The 13,709-nt window shown below is 58.4% G+C and overlaps 1 protein-coding gene across 1 annotated transcript in view; it reads left to right on the top strand.

Moving 5' to 3' along the window:
• Positions 1-13,709, top strand: part of HMCN2 (hemicentin 2) — a 139,923-nt gene that overhangs the window by 68,173 nt on the left and 58,041 nt on the right. Inside the window, exons 24-37 of the mRNA XM_034663740.1 lie at positions 2,197-2,391; positions 2,938-3,068; positions 3,381-3,528; positions 3,903-4,029; positions 5,432-5,586; positions 6,456-6,734; positions 8,182-8,463; positions 9,126-9,234; positions 9,429-9,598; positions 10,512-10,666; positions 11,048-11,144; positions 11,596-11,691; positions 12,432-12,608; positions 13,212-13,369. Of these exons, the coding sequence (XP_034519631.1) occupies positions 2,197-2,391; positions 2,938-3,068; positions 3,381-3,528; positions 3,903-4,029; positions 5,432-5,586; positions 6,456-6,734; positions 8,182-8,463; positions 9,126-9,234; positions 9,429-9,598; positions 10,512-10,666; positions 11,048-11,144; positions 11,596-11,691; positions 12,432-12,608; positions 13,212-13,369 (2,279 nt within the window). The remainder of the gene's footprint in view (positions 1-2,196; positions 2,392-2,937; positions 3,069-3,380; positions 3,529-3,902; positions 4,030-5,431; positions 5,587-6,455; positions 6,735-8,181; positions 8,464-9,125; positions 9,235-9,428; positions 9,599-10,511; positions 10,667-11,047; positions 11,145-11,595; positions 11,692-12,431; positions 12,609-13,211; positions 13,370-13,709) is intronic.

Genomic DNA, 13,709 nt, shown 5'->3' on the forward strand with positions numbered 1-13,709 from the left:
AAACAGGAGTGGGGAGGTGATTTTCACCGATAGTTCTGAGTCCCCTGGAATCTTCTCTGGGCAGTTCTGTGCTTAGAGCTCACGGAGGGGTTAGATGTTTTGCATTTAAAAGAAAGTTCCAGAGGGGCGCCTGGGTGGCACGGTGGTTAAGCATCTGCCTTCAGCTCAGGGCGTGATCCCGGCGTTATGGGATGGAGCCCCACATCAGGCTCCTCCACTATGAGCCTGCTTCTTCCCCTCCCACTCCCCCTTGCTTGTGTTCCCTCTCTCGCTGGCTGTCTCTATCTCTGTCTCTGTCACATAAATAAATAAAATCTTAAAAAAAAAAAAAAAAAAGAAAGTTCCAGGGTTCAAAACTCAATGTCCCTCCAGGTCAGTAGCTCTGAAGTCCTGGGCCCTGGCATGGTGGGAGGACGGGAGTGGCGTGGGCCTCTCTGGAAAAACTGAGGAGCTGGGAGGGGCATTGTGTGCCGTGGAGTGTGTGTGGTGGGGTGTGTGTGTCTGTGCGTGTGGTGTGTGGTATATATGTGTGTGGTGTGTGTGTATGTGTAAATGTGTGTGTGGTATGTGTGTCTGTGCGTGTGGTGTGTGGTATTTATGTGTGTGTTGTGTATGTATGTGTAAATGTGTGTGTGGTGTGTGTGTCTGGGTGGAGTGTATATGTGGTGTGTACATACGTATGTGCATATGTTATGCTGTGTGTGGTGTGTGTGTGGTGTGTGTGGTATGGTGCGTGTGTGTTGCATATGTATGTCGTGGTGTGTGTGGTGTCTATGTGTGGTGTGTGTATGGTGTGTGTGTATGTGTGTGGCGAGGTGTGTGTGTGGTGTACATATGTGAATGCGTGTGCACGGTGTGGCGTGTGCGCGCAGTGCTGGCACGCGTGTGCGCACAGTGGGGAGCAAGTCCCCCGGCATTGGGAGGCTCCGGTGGGCTCGTGGGCAGGCACGGAGTGTGACACGCGTGGGTGGGCGACGACCCTCCTTGCCCTCACGGCGACAGGCAGAGTCCCAGAACTGCAGGCAGAGCGGTCGGTGCAGGGGGGTGGGCCAGGGACCCTCCAGAAGGAGATGACCCCTAGGATGCCTTGGGTGTGCCAGGTCCATGCCCGCCCAATGGGGTGCCTACCCCTTCCTCCCGCGGCTGAGGATAAAAGAGCGAGCGAGGTGGGAGAGCTCGTGTCTACAGAGAGAGCGAGCATGGGGCTTTGCGTTAGCCCACGTGGATTCGCCCGCACCGGGGGTCCCAGTGACCAATGCCGGCTGTGAGGGAGGGGGGTGACGGAGGTGTGAGCGTGCTGTCCTCGGAGTTTGGGGAGTGCCCCCCTCCTACGTGGCGCTGGTGAAGAAGGGGGCAGGTGAGGGCTTTTGTCCTGACGTCATCCAGCATGTTAGCAGGGCGGAGGCACGTGTGACCCCAGCTCTGCTGTGACCACCGGGCACCGCTGCCTATCAGGTGTGTGTGGCGCTCGGGAGGCCGGGTCATCCCTGCAACATCGATCAGAGGACACCACTGTGCGCCTGGCCCCAGGGGGGCAGCCGTGTATTCCATATCCTCTGTGCACCAGGCCACGTGAGCCCGCAGCCTGGTGGCAGAGGTGGACCTTGGGCAGTCCAGCGTAAGCAGTGTCCGAGAAGGGAGTCCAGGGCGATTGTGGGGCTCACGGTGGGGCTGGGGGGGTTGTGGCCGGCAGTGCCAGGCTCCGTGCCTGTGGAGGGGACAGCTGCCCAGCCCAATCTTCACGCTCGGACCAGGTGCCAAACACAGCAGGCTCGCTCATTCATTTAGTGCCCCCTAGGTGCCAGGCCCTGGGCTTGCAGCAAAGACCCTGGCCCTTGTGGGGGAGATGGGTGGTAGACAAAAGAAATCTAATTAAAGACATCCTGTGTGTGGTAGAAAGTTGGGGGTGATTGCAGAAAGGAGCGCGGGGCAGCTAACGGGGCCAGGAGTATGATTCTAAATGACGGGACTTCTTTGAGAAGGGAACTGGGAAGAGGGCTCTGGGCCCTTGCCTGTGGCGCTCGGGCACCTGGGAGACCAGTGGGCCTGCAGCAGGTGGGAGCTGCTCCTGCCAGCCTGGGAGGTGCTTGGAATCACCTCTGGAGGGTCAGCGACAGCTGCACAAGGCGGGGAACGTGGGTGTGGAGGGGAAAGAGGACAGGGCACTCATGCTGGTGACTCCATGTGCCCTGCCAGGGACGCCCAAGCCACAGGTCACGTGGCGGAAGGGCCCATCCTCAGAGCCCCTGCGTGGCCGGCCGGGCCTGGAGGTGCTGGATGATGGCTCCCTGTTCCTGGCCTCAGTTTCTGCCTCTGACAGCGGAGACTATGAGTGCCAGGCCTCCAATGAGGCAGGCTCCACGTCCAGGAGAGCCAAGCTGGTGGTCTACGGTAAGCAGGGACCTCAGAGTAGGGGATGGCTTGTACACACCTCCCAGTGGCACCCAGGACACCCAGGTGCGATGGCACCATCTCCCCAGGGTCCAAGAGCTCACGGTGGGGCAGGCTGCGAGCCACCCTGGCTTGCTATTTAATGACTTGCCTGGGAAATTTGTTTCAAAGATATACCAGGCCCCACCTTCAGAGAATACGACTCGGGGTCCCTCCCAGGTGACCATGACAACAGGTTGTAAGTAGAACCAGATAGATCTGGGGGCTCCGGCCTCTTGCAAAGCTGAATGTTAGAGAAAGTGGCACAGTGCTCAGGGACTACGGGGGCATCTGGGTCCCAGGGTGGGCTGCTGAGGCATTCCCAGGTCCACATGGCTCCTGGTGGCCAGATCAGGGACTGCGGTGGGCATCCTGGGACCCCAGAATCTGGGGAAGGGCAGGAGTTGGGACTGCCTGTCCAGGCCAGGAGGAGCAGCCCAGATGGGGTCTGGGTAGCTGTGGCTCTCCGGGGAGGGGACAGCTTCTCTGCTTCTCTTTGCTCCCAAGTGCCCCCTAGCATCCGGGAAGACGGGCGCAGGGCCAACCTGTCAGGCATGGCCGGGCAGTCCCTGACTTTGGAGTGTGACGCGAATGGCTTTCCAGCCCCTGAGATTGTGTGGTTCAAAGATGGGCAGCCGGTGGGTGTCCTCTGGAGGGGCTGGGCTGTGGGTGGGATTTGGATAGGGTATGGACCTTCTGGATGGGTTCCTGCATGTGCCGGTTGTGGCAAGGAGATGTGATAGGTGTTCTGGGTAATGCATTGGGCAGTGGAGGACTGCATTCCCACAAAAAAGCCTGGGGGGCTGCATGGTGGAGGGGGCATGGCACTTGGAGTCAGAAGCCCCAGTTTCCAAGTCACCGACTGGCTCCCTGGGCCTCAGGTTCTTACTGCTGATGCTGGGGAGTGGCCAGATCCCTCTCACCAGTTCCATCTGGCCTCTCCTGCCCAGATCCCCGAGACAGGCCGTCACCGACTCCTGGACAAGCCCTGGGCCCTCCACTTTCCCAGGATCCAGGAGGGCGATTCTGGCCTCTATTCCTGCCGGGCGGAGAACCAGGCTGGGACTGCCCAGAGGGACTTTGATCTCCTCGTGCTCAGTAAGTGAGGCCTGAGCCCCTACCCTTTTGTGGGGGATGGGGAGGAGGGGGACTTTGGCTGCTGAGTGTCAGGGTCACAGAGGGGCCCACAACAGACCCCATCCCTGTCCTCACAGAGCTCTCGGGACAGACATTAGACAGTCACATGATTAACCCTGTAATTAGTGTTGTGTTATGTGCTACAAAAAAAGTCGTATCAGAAGCTGAGAAGGTACAGAGCGGGGTCCCAATCCAGCTGGAGATCTTCAAGGGAAGGACAGATGGGGAGGGAAGTGTGCACCAGTCTGCAAACCCGCACAGATGAAGGCCCACCACAGGGCCTTTGCCTGTGCAGGATTTGAAGAGTTTTCACCCCTCTGCCCCTCACCCCCCAGTCCCTCCTTCCGTGATGGGAGCCGGGGCTGCCCAGGAGGTGCTGGGTCTGGCTGGTGCAAAGGTGGAGCTGGAGTGCTGGACCTCGGGGGTCCCCGCGCCCCAGGTGGAATGGACCAAGGATGGGCAGTGAGTGGTCTTCCTGGTGGATGGCATGGCATGGTGGAGGGGGGCCTTGGGGAGGGCGAACTCAGCAAGGAAGCTTGACCAGCATCACATGTGCCCCCCAGGACCCAGGCAGCAGAGGGCAGCATGGGACACGTACCGCTCCCACCTGCGGTGACTCAGGGGACACTCCTCTCTTCCCCACCCCCCCCTGCCGGCAGGATTTTCTCATTACTTAGCCAGTCTTGCTTTTTGTTGTAAACTTTTCATTTTTTGTTTTTTTAGGTAAAATTCACAACAAAATGTAAAACTAACCATTCTAAAGTGCACACGTCACTAGTATTTAGTACACACATAGTGGGGCACACCATCGGTCACCTCTCTCTAGTTACCAGAACATTTCATCGTCCCAAGAGGGGACCCCATACCCATCAGTCCCTGGCAACCACTAGTCTGCTTTCTCTCTATAGATTTGCCTGTACTTCAGATAAATTCCATGCAGTCATATAGTATGTGTCCTTTTGTGCCCAGCGTCTCTAACTTAACACACAGTTCTTGGGGGTTCTTCCATGCTAGAGCAGGGATGGGTTCAGGCACATCTGAGAGATGCCACAGCTTCGGCTCCAAACCACCACAAGAGAGCAAATCTTGCAATAAAGCAAATCAAATGAATTTTTTGGTTTCCCAGTGCGCACGAAAGTCACGTGACACTCTACTGCGGTCTCTTGAACATGCAACAGTATTGTGTCTAAAAAAGAATGTGCCTCCTTGGGGCGCCTGGGTGGCTCAGTGGGTTAAGCATCTGCCTTTGGTTCAGGTCATGGTCCCGGGTCCTGGGATCGAGCCCCTTGTCGGGCTCCTTGCTCAGTGGGGAGCCTGCTTCTCCCCCTCCCTCTCCCTGCTGCTCTGGCTACTTGTGCTCTCTTTCTCTGTCAAATAAATTAATAAAATCTTAAAAAATAAAACACAGAAAAATAAGATGTTTTAAAAAAGTAGCTGATTGCTAGAAAGTGCTAGCCGTCATCTGAGCTCTCAGCAAGTTGTCATCACGCGTAACAAATAGATGTTACAAATCACAGCTCAACAAATATAATAATAATGAGGGAGTTTGAAAGAGTGTGAGAATGGCCAAAATCGTGACATGGAGACACGAAGTGAGCCAATGCCATTGGAAGAATGGTGCCAACAGGCTGGCTCGATGCAGGCTTGCCCCAAAATGTCAATGTGTAAGAAACACAGTATCTGTGCTGCATAAAAAAGTGAGGTGCGCCTGCACTTCGTGTCATTTCATGGCTGAACAATATTCCACTGTAGGTATTCCTTGGTGGACGGGCACCTCTCCGGTGACATTGCTTTTCACCAGTGGCAGGCCCCCCTCTGCGCAGCCCAGCCCTAACTGGTGGTGTGCTCGTGACCGCCCTTCCAGGCCCGTCCTCCCAGGAGACCCTCGCGTCCAGCTCCAGGAAGATGGCCAGGTTCTCAGAATCACCAGCAGTCACCTGGGGGACGAGGGACGGTACCAGTGTGTGGCCTTCAGCCCTGCCGGCCAGCAGACCAAGGACTTCCAGCTCAGAATGCAGGGTGAGCTGCCCCCCACGACCCCCCAGCCTCGGCTGCCTGCTGCATGGAGGAAGGATAGGGCAGAGAGGGGGTCCCTGGAGAAGCAGCCTTCTGGGCCAGTAAGGCTGGGGGGAGGGACAGGGAATCTGGCCCAGCGGTCCCAAATCCCATTGTCCCCAACCCCAGCTTTACAGCTTTCCTATTCCTGAGCCTGCTCGGAATGATCGTTTAAGTCGAGTCCCTCGTCTTACATAGAAAAATACTTATTTAAAAGGATATTTAATATCTCAGCTGTAAGTGGGAAACCAGGGCCACCTGGCCTTCAGGGAAGAAGCTGTGAAAACAAATGCAGCAAGAGAGCGCTGATACAGAAAGTACTAGAAGGGTTACCTGTACAGTCGACCACCAAACCGCGCCTTTCCCTTTGTTGTAATCAGGCTGGAAGGAGTTCGGGAAGGGCGGAGCTCTTCCGTCCTGAAATGCAGTGCTATTTCATGCTGTGCCCACACGGCCCCAGGATCACCGTGGGTGTCACCAGTGGTGAACCCCTGATTTCGGAGACTGAGAGCCAGAGAGGGGAAGTGACCTGTGCCCGGTCATGCAGGGAGTTAGAGGCAGAGTGGGTCCAGAGCCCAGACCTGTGGTTCCTCTGGCAACTCCACACCTCTTGTGATGACAGGGTCCCACATCAGCAGGTCCTGAGAGGCCTGTCCCCATCTGTCCCCAGGCCCTCTTCTGTCCCCACGCCCCATGCATTCCACACCTCACGGTAGGAGCCAGTGACATGTGCAGAGCTTGTGGCCCACGGGCATGTGATTACCACTCTGGGGTTGGGACACCAGCCACCTTGGGGAGGCTCCCTGTGACCACCCCCCCATTGTCCTTCTCAGCGCCTCCCACCATCTGGGGCTCCAACGAGACGAATGAGGTGGCCGTCATGGAGGGCCGCCCGGTGCGGTTCTTGTGTGAGGCCCGAGGAGTGCCTGCTCCTGACATCACGTGGTTCAAGGACGGGGCCTCCCTCCCACACAGCACTGAAGCTGTCTACACCAGGGGAGGCCGGCAGCTGCAGCTGGGGAGGGCCCGGGGCGTGGATGCCGGCACCTACACCTGCCAGGCCAGCAACCCCGTGGGGGTCACAGAGAAGAGCACCCGGCTGGAGGTTTATGGTGAGCGGCCAGGGGTTGCCCTGAGCAGCGGTCAGCTGGGGTGGGCAGTGCCGGGGTGGGGGTGGGGCACTCTGGGCCATGGTGGGCCTGTCTTCAATAGTCGCCGAGGGGGAGTGGACAGAGGCCCAGGATAATGAGACTAGAGTTCCCTGGGGAGAATGGCCATCTCGGCTTATCCAGCTTCCCTCACTCAGACAGGCAGGCTGCTGAGGCCAGGGTGGGCGGGCCTGTCTGGGGGCCCAGGCAGAGTCAAGCGGAGAATGCACATTTCCCTCTGGGGTTAGCGCTTTCCAGTGCCCTTCAGTGAATAATTAACTACTCTGTCAATCGCTCACTGTGGTGAGCCGGGGCCCCTGGGGCTTTTCACAGCATCAGCTCATTTCATCAGGGCTCAGGGGCTTGGGCCCTTGTCTCCCTGTCTCCCACTTACCTTTGCGTGCAGGGGATTCTGGGGTGAGAGGCTGGCCGCGGGTCACTTGCTAGGAGGTGATGCGACCTGGTTCATGGTGTTGGACCGGGATCTGAATGTATATCTTGTGCTGTTTACCTGGGCGTAGACCCACCTTGAGGGGCTGGGCTCTGAGGGGAGGAAAAACTGGGTATGGGTGGGCAGCGATGGGGTCTGAGCAGGTGAAGTTTGAGACCCAGAATGTAGACTGGTGGGGTCATCCTGGCCCCTTGAGAAGACTCAGCTCCAGAGCTCTGGCCCCCGCAGATGAGGAGGGCTTGGGGGCTGGAGTCAAGGGGATCCTGAAGGGAAGCTGGGCTGTGTGGGGCTCACCAACAGCATCTGATGATGCACCCAGCTGCCATCTCGGGGGCTCTCATTTGGGGATCGGGGGACCTCCTGGAAATGGAGTGGAAAGGGCATTTTCATACAATTTTCAAAGGGCCTTGTGACCCAGACAAGTCTGAGAAGCTCATCCCAGGCAGTCATGTCCCCATGCTCCCTGGCGATGGCTCCATGGTCTCCGCAACGGGGGCGCCATTCCAGGGGGAAGAGAGAAGTCCCCCTCTGGCTACCCCCTTGGCCATTGAGGGCTGAACCCCCACAGACCAGGCCCTTTAGGCTCGGCCTGCCTCAGGCATCCACTTCCTCAGACCAGGGAAGATTCCTGAAGGAGCAGCGGTTCTGGTCTCAGGCCTTGGGGAGCCCATCACTTTGAGTTCTACAGAAATAGAGACCTACTGTGTGCAGACACGGAGGCACATGCAGACAAGCTCTTGTTCTGTTCCTGGGGAGCTCGCAGGGGTGGAGCAAAGAGGCAAGCAGTGTGGGGGGTGGGATGCAGCCCAGGGACGGAGGGAGAGAATGCTTCCAGCCAGGGAAGCAGGAGCAGGCAGTTCATGGGAGGTGGGGTCAGCGAGGGGCCTACGCTGGCCTGCTGGGAGGGGAGCAGACAGGTGTCCCCCTCTGGTCCTGAGCAGCCCCCTGCTTCTTCCCTAGTCCCGCCCACCATCGAGGGTGCTGGAGGAGGGCCTCATGTGGTGAAGGCTGTGGCTGGGAGGCCCTTGGCTCTGGAGTGTGTGGCCAGAGGCCACCCACTCCCCACCCTCTCCTGGCACCACGAGGGGCTGCCTGTGGCAGAGAGCAACGAGACGTGGCTGGAAGCAGGAGGCAGAGTGCTGAGCCTGGAGAGCCTGGGGGAGGCATCCGGAGGCCCATACAGCTGCGTGGCCAGCAGCCCCGCTGGGGAGGCCGTGCTACAGTACTCCGTGGAAGTGCAGGGTAAGCCAGGGACTGTCCCCTCTGAGTCACCTGGGCTGTGGACTGCTCTTCCTATACACATTGTGTGTGGGTCCCTGCAGCCCCTGCGGGGACACAGGGTGGTGAAGGCCCAGCGTCCCCATATTGCACAAGACAGATGAACACACAGATCTGGGCTGGAGGTCCTGCAGAGCCATAAGGGGGCGGGGTTGAGCCCCAGGATCATGCTTCCTCTTCCTGCTCGGGACCCCAAGCCAGGTCACTTGGGACAGGACCCCACTCTGCCTTCCAGATGTGCCTGGCCGATGGGCCAGACATTTGTCAAGGACTCCCTGAGGCCCAAAGCTGGGCTGTGGGCCCTGGTTCCAGGGTGGGGTGGGCCTTTGCCTGCTTTCTTCCATTTGACAGACATTTCTCAGGCATCACCTCTGGGCCAGGCCCATGTGGTATTGGAGAGAAAGCAGAGAACAAGGCAGACGAGACTCCCGAGGCCTCAGTCTGGTGGGGAGACAGACATTTAATATACAGGCCGAGCCTGTGGGGAGACCAGAAGGGCCACTCACTCTCTGGTCCCGGAAGGCCTCCTAGGGGACTTGAAGGGTGAGGTTTGGGTCTTGCTTGGAAGGTGCTGGGGACTTGGGTTTGCTCAGCTCCAAACACCCAATTGTGGGTCCTGTCCCCAGTGCCCCCACAGCTCCTGGTGGCTGAAGGCTCAGGCCAGGTGACCGCCCTCGTGGGACAGCCCCTGGAACTTCCCTGCCAGGCCTCCGGCTCCCCCGTGCCTACTCTCCAGTGCGTACGGGGCGGTGGAGGCCAGGACTGGGGTGGGGGCAGGCAGAGACTGCGTGCTGGGGGAGTTGGTGGGGATGGGAGACGCTCCCCCTTCCTGGGAGTATGAAGGAGGCCGCAGAGCCAGGGAGATCCTGCCTACCCTGGCTTCCCTGGCCTCAGGCTGACCGACGTGTCCCCCTCCCCACCCCCCTCAGATGGCTGCAGAATGGCCGCCCAGCCGAGGAGCTGGCTGGGGTGCAGGTGGCCTCACGGGGGGCCACGCTGCGCATCAGCCACGTGGAACTGGACCACGCGGGCCTCTTCGCCTGCCAGGCCACCAACGAGGCGGGCACCACTGGGGCTGAGGTGGAGCTGTCCGTGCATGGTGAGGGGGCGTGGGCAGCCTGAGCTATTGGGGGGGGGGCAGAGCCAGGGGGTCATGGCCATCTGTGCCTGAGGGTCGGCCTGGTGGATGAAGGAAGGGCCCAGGGCTGGTCTTCTCTAGACAGTGTTTCTGGGAGGACTTTCCAGCTCCCCAAAGAGACTCAAGTGTGAGAGGCTGGCCTCAGCCGCTTCCACGCTTGTCACGCGTCCTGTTCACAGGCCCTCACTCCCCTCCCCAGCCCACCGTCTCTTCACTCGCTCTCTTTGTGTTGACCGTGCTGAACTTCATTCAGTTCTTAAATGTATCAGCTGAACTTCATTCAGTTCTTAAATGTATCAGCTGAACTTCATTCAGTTCTTAAATGTACCACCTCCAAGCCTGCAAATACTGTTTCGTCTGCCTGGAACATTCTCCTTCTTCCTCTTCAACTGTGTAGCTCCTCCCTATCTTTCAGGTTTGTCCTAAAGCACCCCTTCCTCCAGGAAGCCCTCCTTGATCCCACTATGGTTCTAATCTGCACTAGCTAGCCTGCCATGGCCATAGCCTACCACCCACTGTATTAAAATTGCCTGTTGGGTTGTCCATGTCCCCTGCCCAGCTCTGGGAGCTCTGGGAGGGCAGCACTATAGCCACTGTTCTCTGCTATACCCCTGAGCCTGGTACAGAATAGAGGCTCGATGCACACATGGATGGGTGAATGGATGGGTAGGAGAATTTTAAAGGGGAAGACCTGCTCTGCTGGCTCCTGGTCTGGTGCTCTCCCCATAAGCCAAGCGTCTGTTGAGAGGATGGAGGCCAGAGGCTGGCTCTCTAAGGACATTCCCTACTCCCCAGGCTTTGAGGGGATGGCTGGGTGCTCACTGCACCCCTCCTGACCCTGACCTGGGCCCTCCCTGCCTCTCCCCCTGCCCAGAGCTCCCACAGGTGGCCATCGTTGGGGGCGACAATATCACAGTCCCTTTCCTGCAGCCTGTGACCCTCCAATGTGTGGCGACTGGGGTACCCACCCCAAGTCTCCGCTGGTGGAAGGATGGGGTGGCCCTGGCAGCCTTGCGGGGGAAACTGCAGGTACGTTCAGGGGCCCCAGGGCTGGTGGGGCAGCTGGACACAGATGGAGGGGCCACTTTTTAGAGGTTCTGGTGATCCCGAGGGGGGTCCTGGCAGCCTGGGGGCAGGATGAGGGCTGCATGGTGGGCCTGAGGAGGGGAGGGGGTCCTAGGTGCCTTCAGCTATCAGAGGGACATAGTGGGGGGAAGGGAAGTATCCCTGGAATCCAAATACAGAGCTTAGAACTCCACCCCCTAGCCGAACTGTCCCCTTGACTCCTTTCTCCCGCCCCTGGGGTCTGCAGCAACCTGGCTGCTCCCCACCTCCCAGCATCTCCCTGACCACCCTCCAGTTTGGGGCCCTGGGTCCCCACGGCACACACTTTGCCACCCCCCCCCCCAGATCGAGAAGGTGGACCTGAGGGATGAAGGTGTCTACACTTGCGCTGCCACTAGCCTGGCTGGCGAGAGCAAAAGGGACGTGGCTCTCAAGGTGTTGGGTGAGGACAAGGGTGCTGGATGGTGGGTGATCCCGTGAGCGCCCCCGGGGCTGCCCTGGGGTTTCAGGGGGGGATGGGATTTTAGAAACAGCATGTCCTTGTCTGCATTCATACTTAACTTTGCTTGTCTTATTCATTCTTGAGTTCGTTTACGTCCTTGCGTGCTTGGCAAACCTCTGGACTTGTCACTTTCCACCATACCAGCTGTCGGCTGTCCCAGCAGAGCTGGGTGATGGGGTTGTCCCCGTTGTGCCCCTGCCGTAAAGATTGCAGCCCAATGCCTTGTTCTCCTGCCGGTTCAGGAGTGGGGTTCCTCCCTCAGAGGACATGAGCCATTTGGGGCTTTTATTGCCCAGACCCTTCGGGAAGGCTGGGGAGGGACATCAGGGATGGCTGGGATGAGCTGCCGGAGTCCTCATCCACCAAGCCAGGGCTCTCCTTGTCTCCCCAGTGCCCCCCAACATTGAGCCGGGCCCGCTGAACAAGGCAGTGCTGGAAAATGCCTCAGTAACCTTGGAGTGTCTGGCTTCGGGCGTTCCCCCTCCTGGTAAGACCCCCTCCTCTGGGCTGCAAGCTGTCTCCAGCTGGCCCAAGTTCCCCATCTAATGAGGCTGGCTGGTGCCCCAGGCACCACTTGGGCTGTGGACGGAACAGCAAGCACTCAGTAGGCTTTCCCCCTATTTCTCAACTTTCCTTGCTTCCTTCTCAATATGCCAGTCACTGCCAGGGCCCAGAGCTTTTGCACTGGTATCTGAAGCCAGCGTGCAGGGGGCTTCTGTTCAGAGTTTGCAATCTCACAGGATGTCCTGGGGCCTGGGCGCAGGACCAGGATCTCTGAGTTGTTGTCTGTCTGGGGCTCTTCTCTAGACCAGCCGCTGGGGAAAGGCCAGGCGCTCGGGGCTAGGCGTGAGTGTTCAGATGACAGGGTGGGCGCTGGCAGGATGTAAGGCCCATGCTTACAAGGGTGCTGATTTAGAATGCAGCATGTTTCCCTCTAAAGATGGTTTCCTGGCAGGGAGAGGTGAGGGGGGTCGGGCTGGCTTTGACTGTCCTCGCTCCTGGCTCCCCAGGCTCCATCCCAGGGAACATCCCCTCTGCCAGTCCCCTGTCTCAGACAACACTGCCCTATTCCACCCCAGCCTTCTTTTTTGAGAACAACGGCTTGCTCCAGTGCCTGAAATAAAGGCTTGTCCTGTGCCCTCCCTGAAAGCCCTTTGTAGATGCTTATTACCCAGGAGCAGTCTGAAGGGTTGGCCGGACTGCTTGCACCTCTCTTCTTTCCCCCAGATATCTCCTGGTTCAAGGGCCGCCAGCCTGTCTCTGCCCGGAAGGGAGTGACGGTGTCAGCTGACGGGAGAGTTATCCGCATTGAGCGGGCACGATTTTCTGATGCCGGGAGCTACCGCTGCGTGGCGTCCAATGTGGCAGGCAGCACAGAGCTGCAGTATGGGCTGCGGGTCAATGGTGAGCTGCCCTGGGACTAAAGGGGTCTTTCTCCAAAAAGTTGTCCCTCCACTCATTTCTCTGCCAGTCTGTTCATCCATCCATCCATCCATCCATCCATCTATCATCTGTCCTTCCATTCATCCATCCATCATTCATCCATCCATCCATCCTTCATCTATCATCTCTCCATCCACCCACCATCTGTATCCCTGTCCATCCATAATCCATCCATCCATCCATCCATCCATCCATCCATCCATCTACCTATCCTACCCAGGGGTCCTCAGCCTTGTTACCCCACACCATCCCCATAATAATGACCTCATGCTGACCAGAAGACCCAAGTTCAAGTGCTATTTCTGTCACTTTCTAGCTGGTCAGCCTTGGGCAGGTGACTTGCCCTCTCTGATTCCCAGTATCCCATCTGTAGAAACCTCATGGTGGTATTGTAAGGATGAGATGAACACCTTGGGAACTATGGAGTGATGGACCCTTGTTGGGAGTGGCTGTCCCCGTACTTCTGTTTGTGGCTGTGTGTTCTGTGGGCTCTCCTGGCTGGGGCCCTGCCGGCTTTGCCCTCAGTGGGGCTCACCCTGTGCCCTGTGTCACCCCCACCTGCAGTTCCTCCACGCATCACATTGCCGCCCAGCCTGCCAGGCCCTGTACTGCTCAACGCTCCGGTCCGGCTGACCTGTAATGCCACTGGAGCCCCCAGCCCCACGCTGATGTGGCTGAAGGATGGAAACCCCGTGTCCACTGGAGGGGCCTCGGGCCTCCAGGTCAGCAGGCTGGGCAGCCCTGGCTCTCCTCCCTGGTGCCTCAGTAGGTGTTAGGAGCAGAGGTCAGGCCCTGGGAGCTCCAGGGTGAGGGAGAAGCAGGGGCTGCCAAGGACGGTTCGCTGGAGGGAGGAAGGAGAGCTGCTAAATGGGGAGTCTTGAGCTGCATGGTCTCCAGAAACATAACGATGCCACCAATACGAGCTTTATACGTAATTTTAAAAAAGATTTATTTATTTATTTGAGAGAGAGCACACATGGGGAGGAGGGGCAGAGGGAGAGGGAGAGAAAGTCTCAAGCAGACTCCACGCTGAGTACGGAGCCCAACGCGGGGCTCGATCCC

The sequence above is a fragment of the Ailuropoda melanoleuca genome, chromosome 7 (genome assembly GCF_002007445.2).
Source record: "Ailuropoda melanoleuca isolate Jingjing chromosome 7, ASM200744v2, whole genome shotgun sequence".
Classification (NCBI taxonomy): Eukaryota; Metazoa; Chordata; class Mammalia; order Carnivora; family Ursidae; genus Ailuropoda; species Ailuropoda melanoleuca.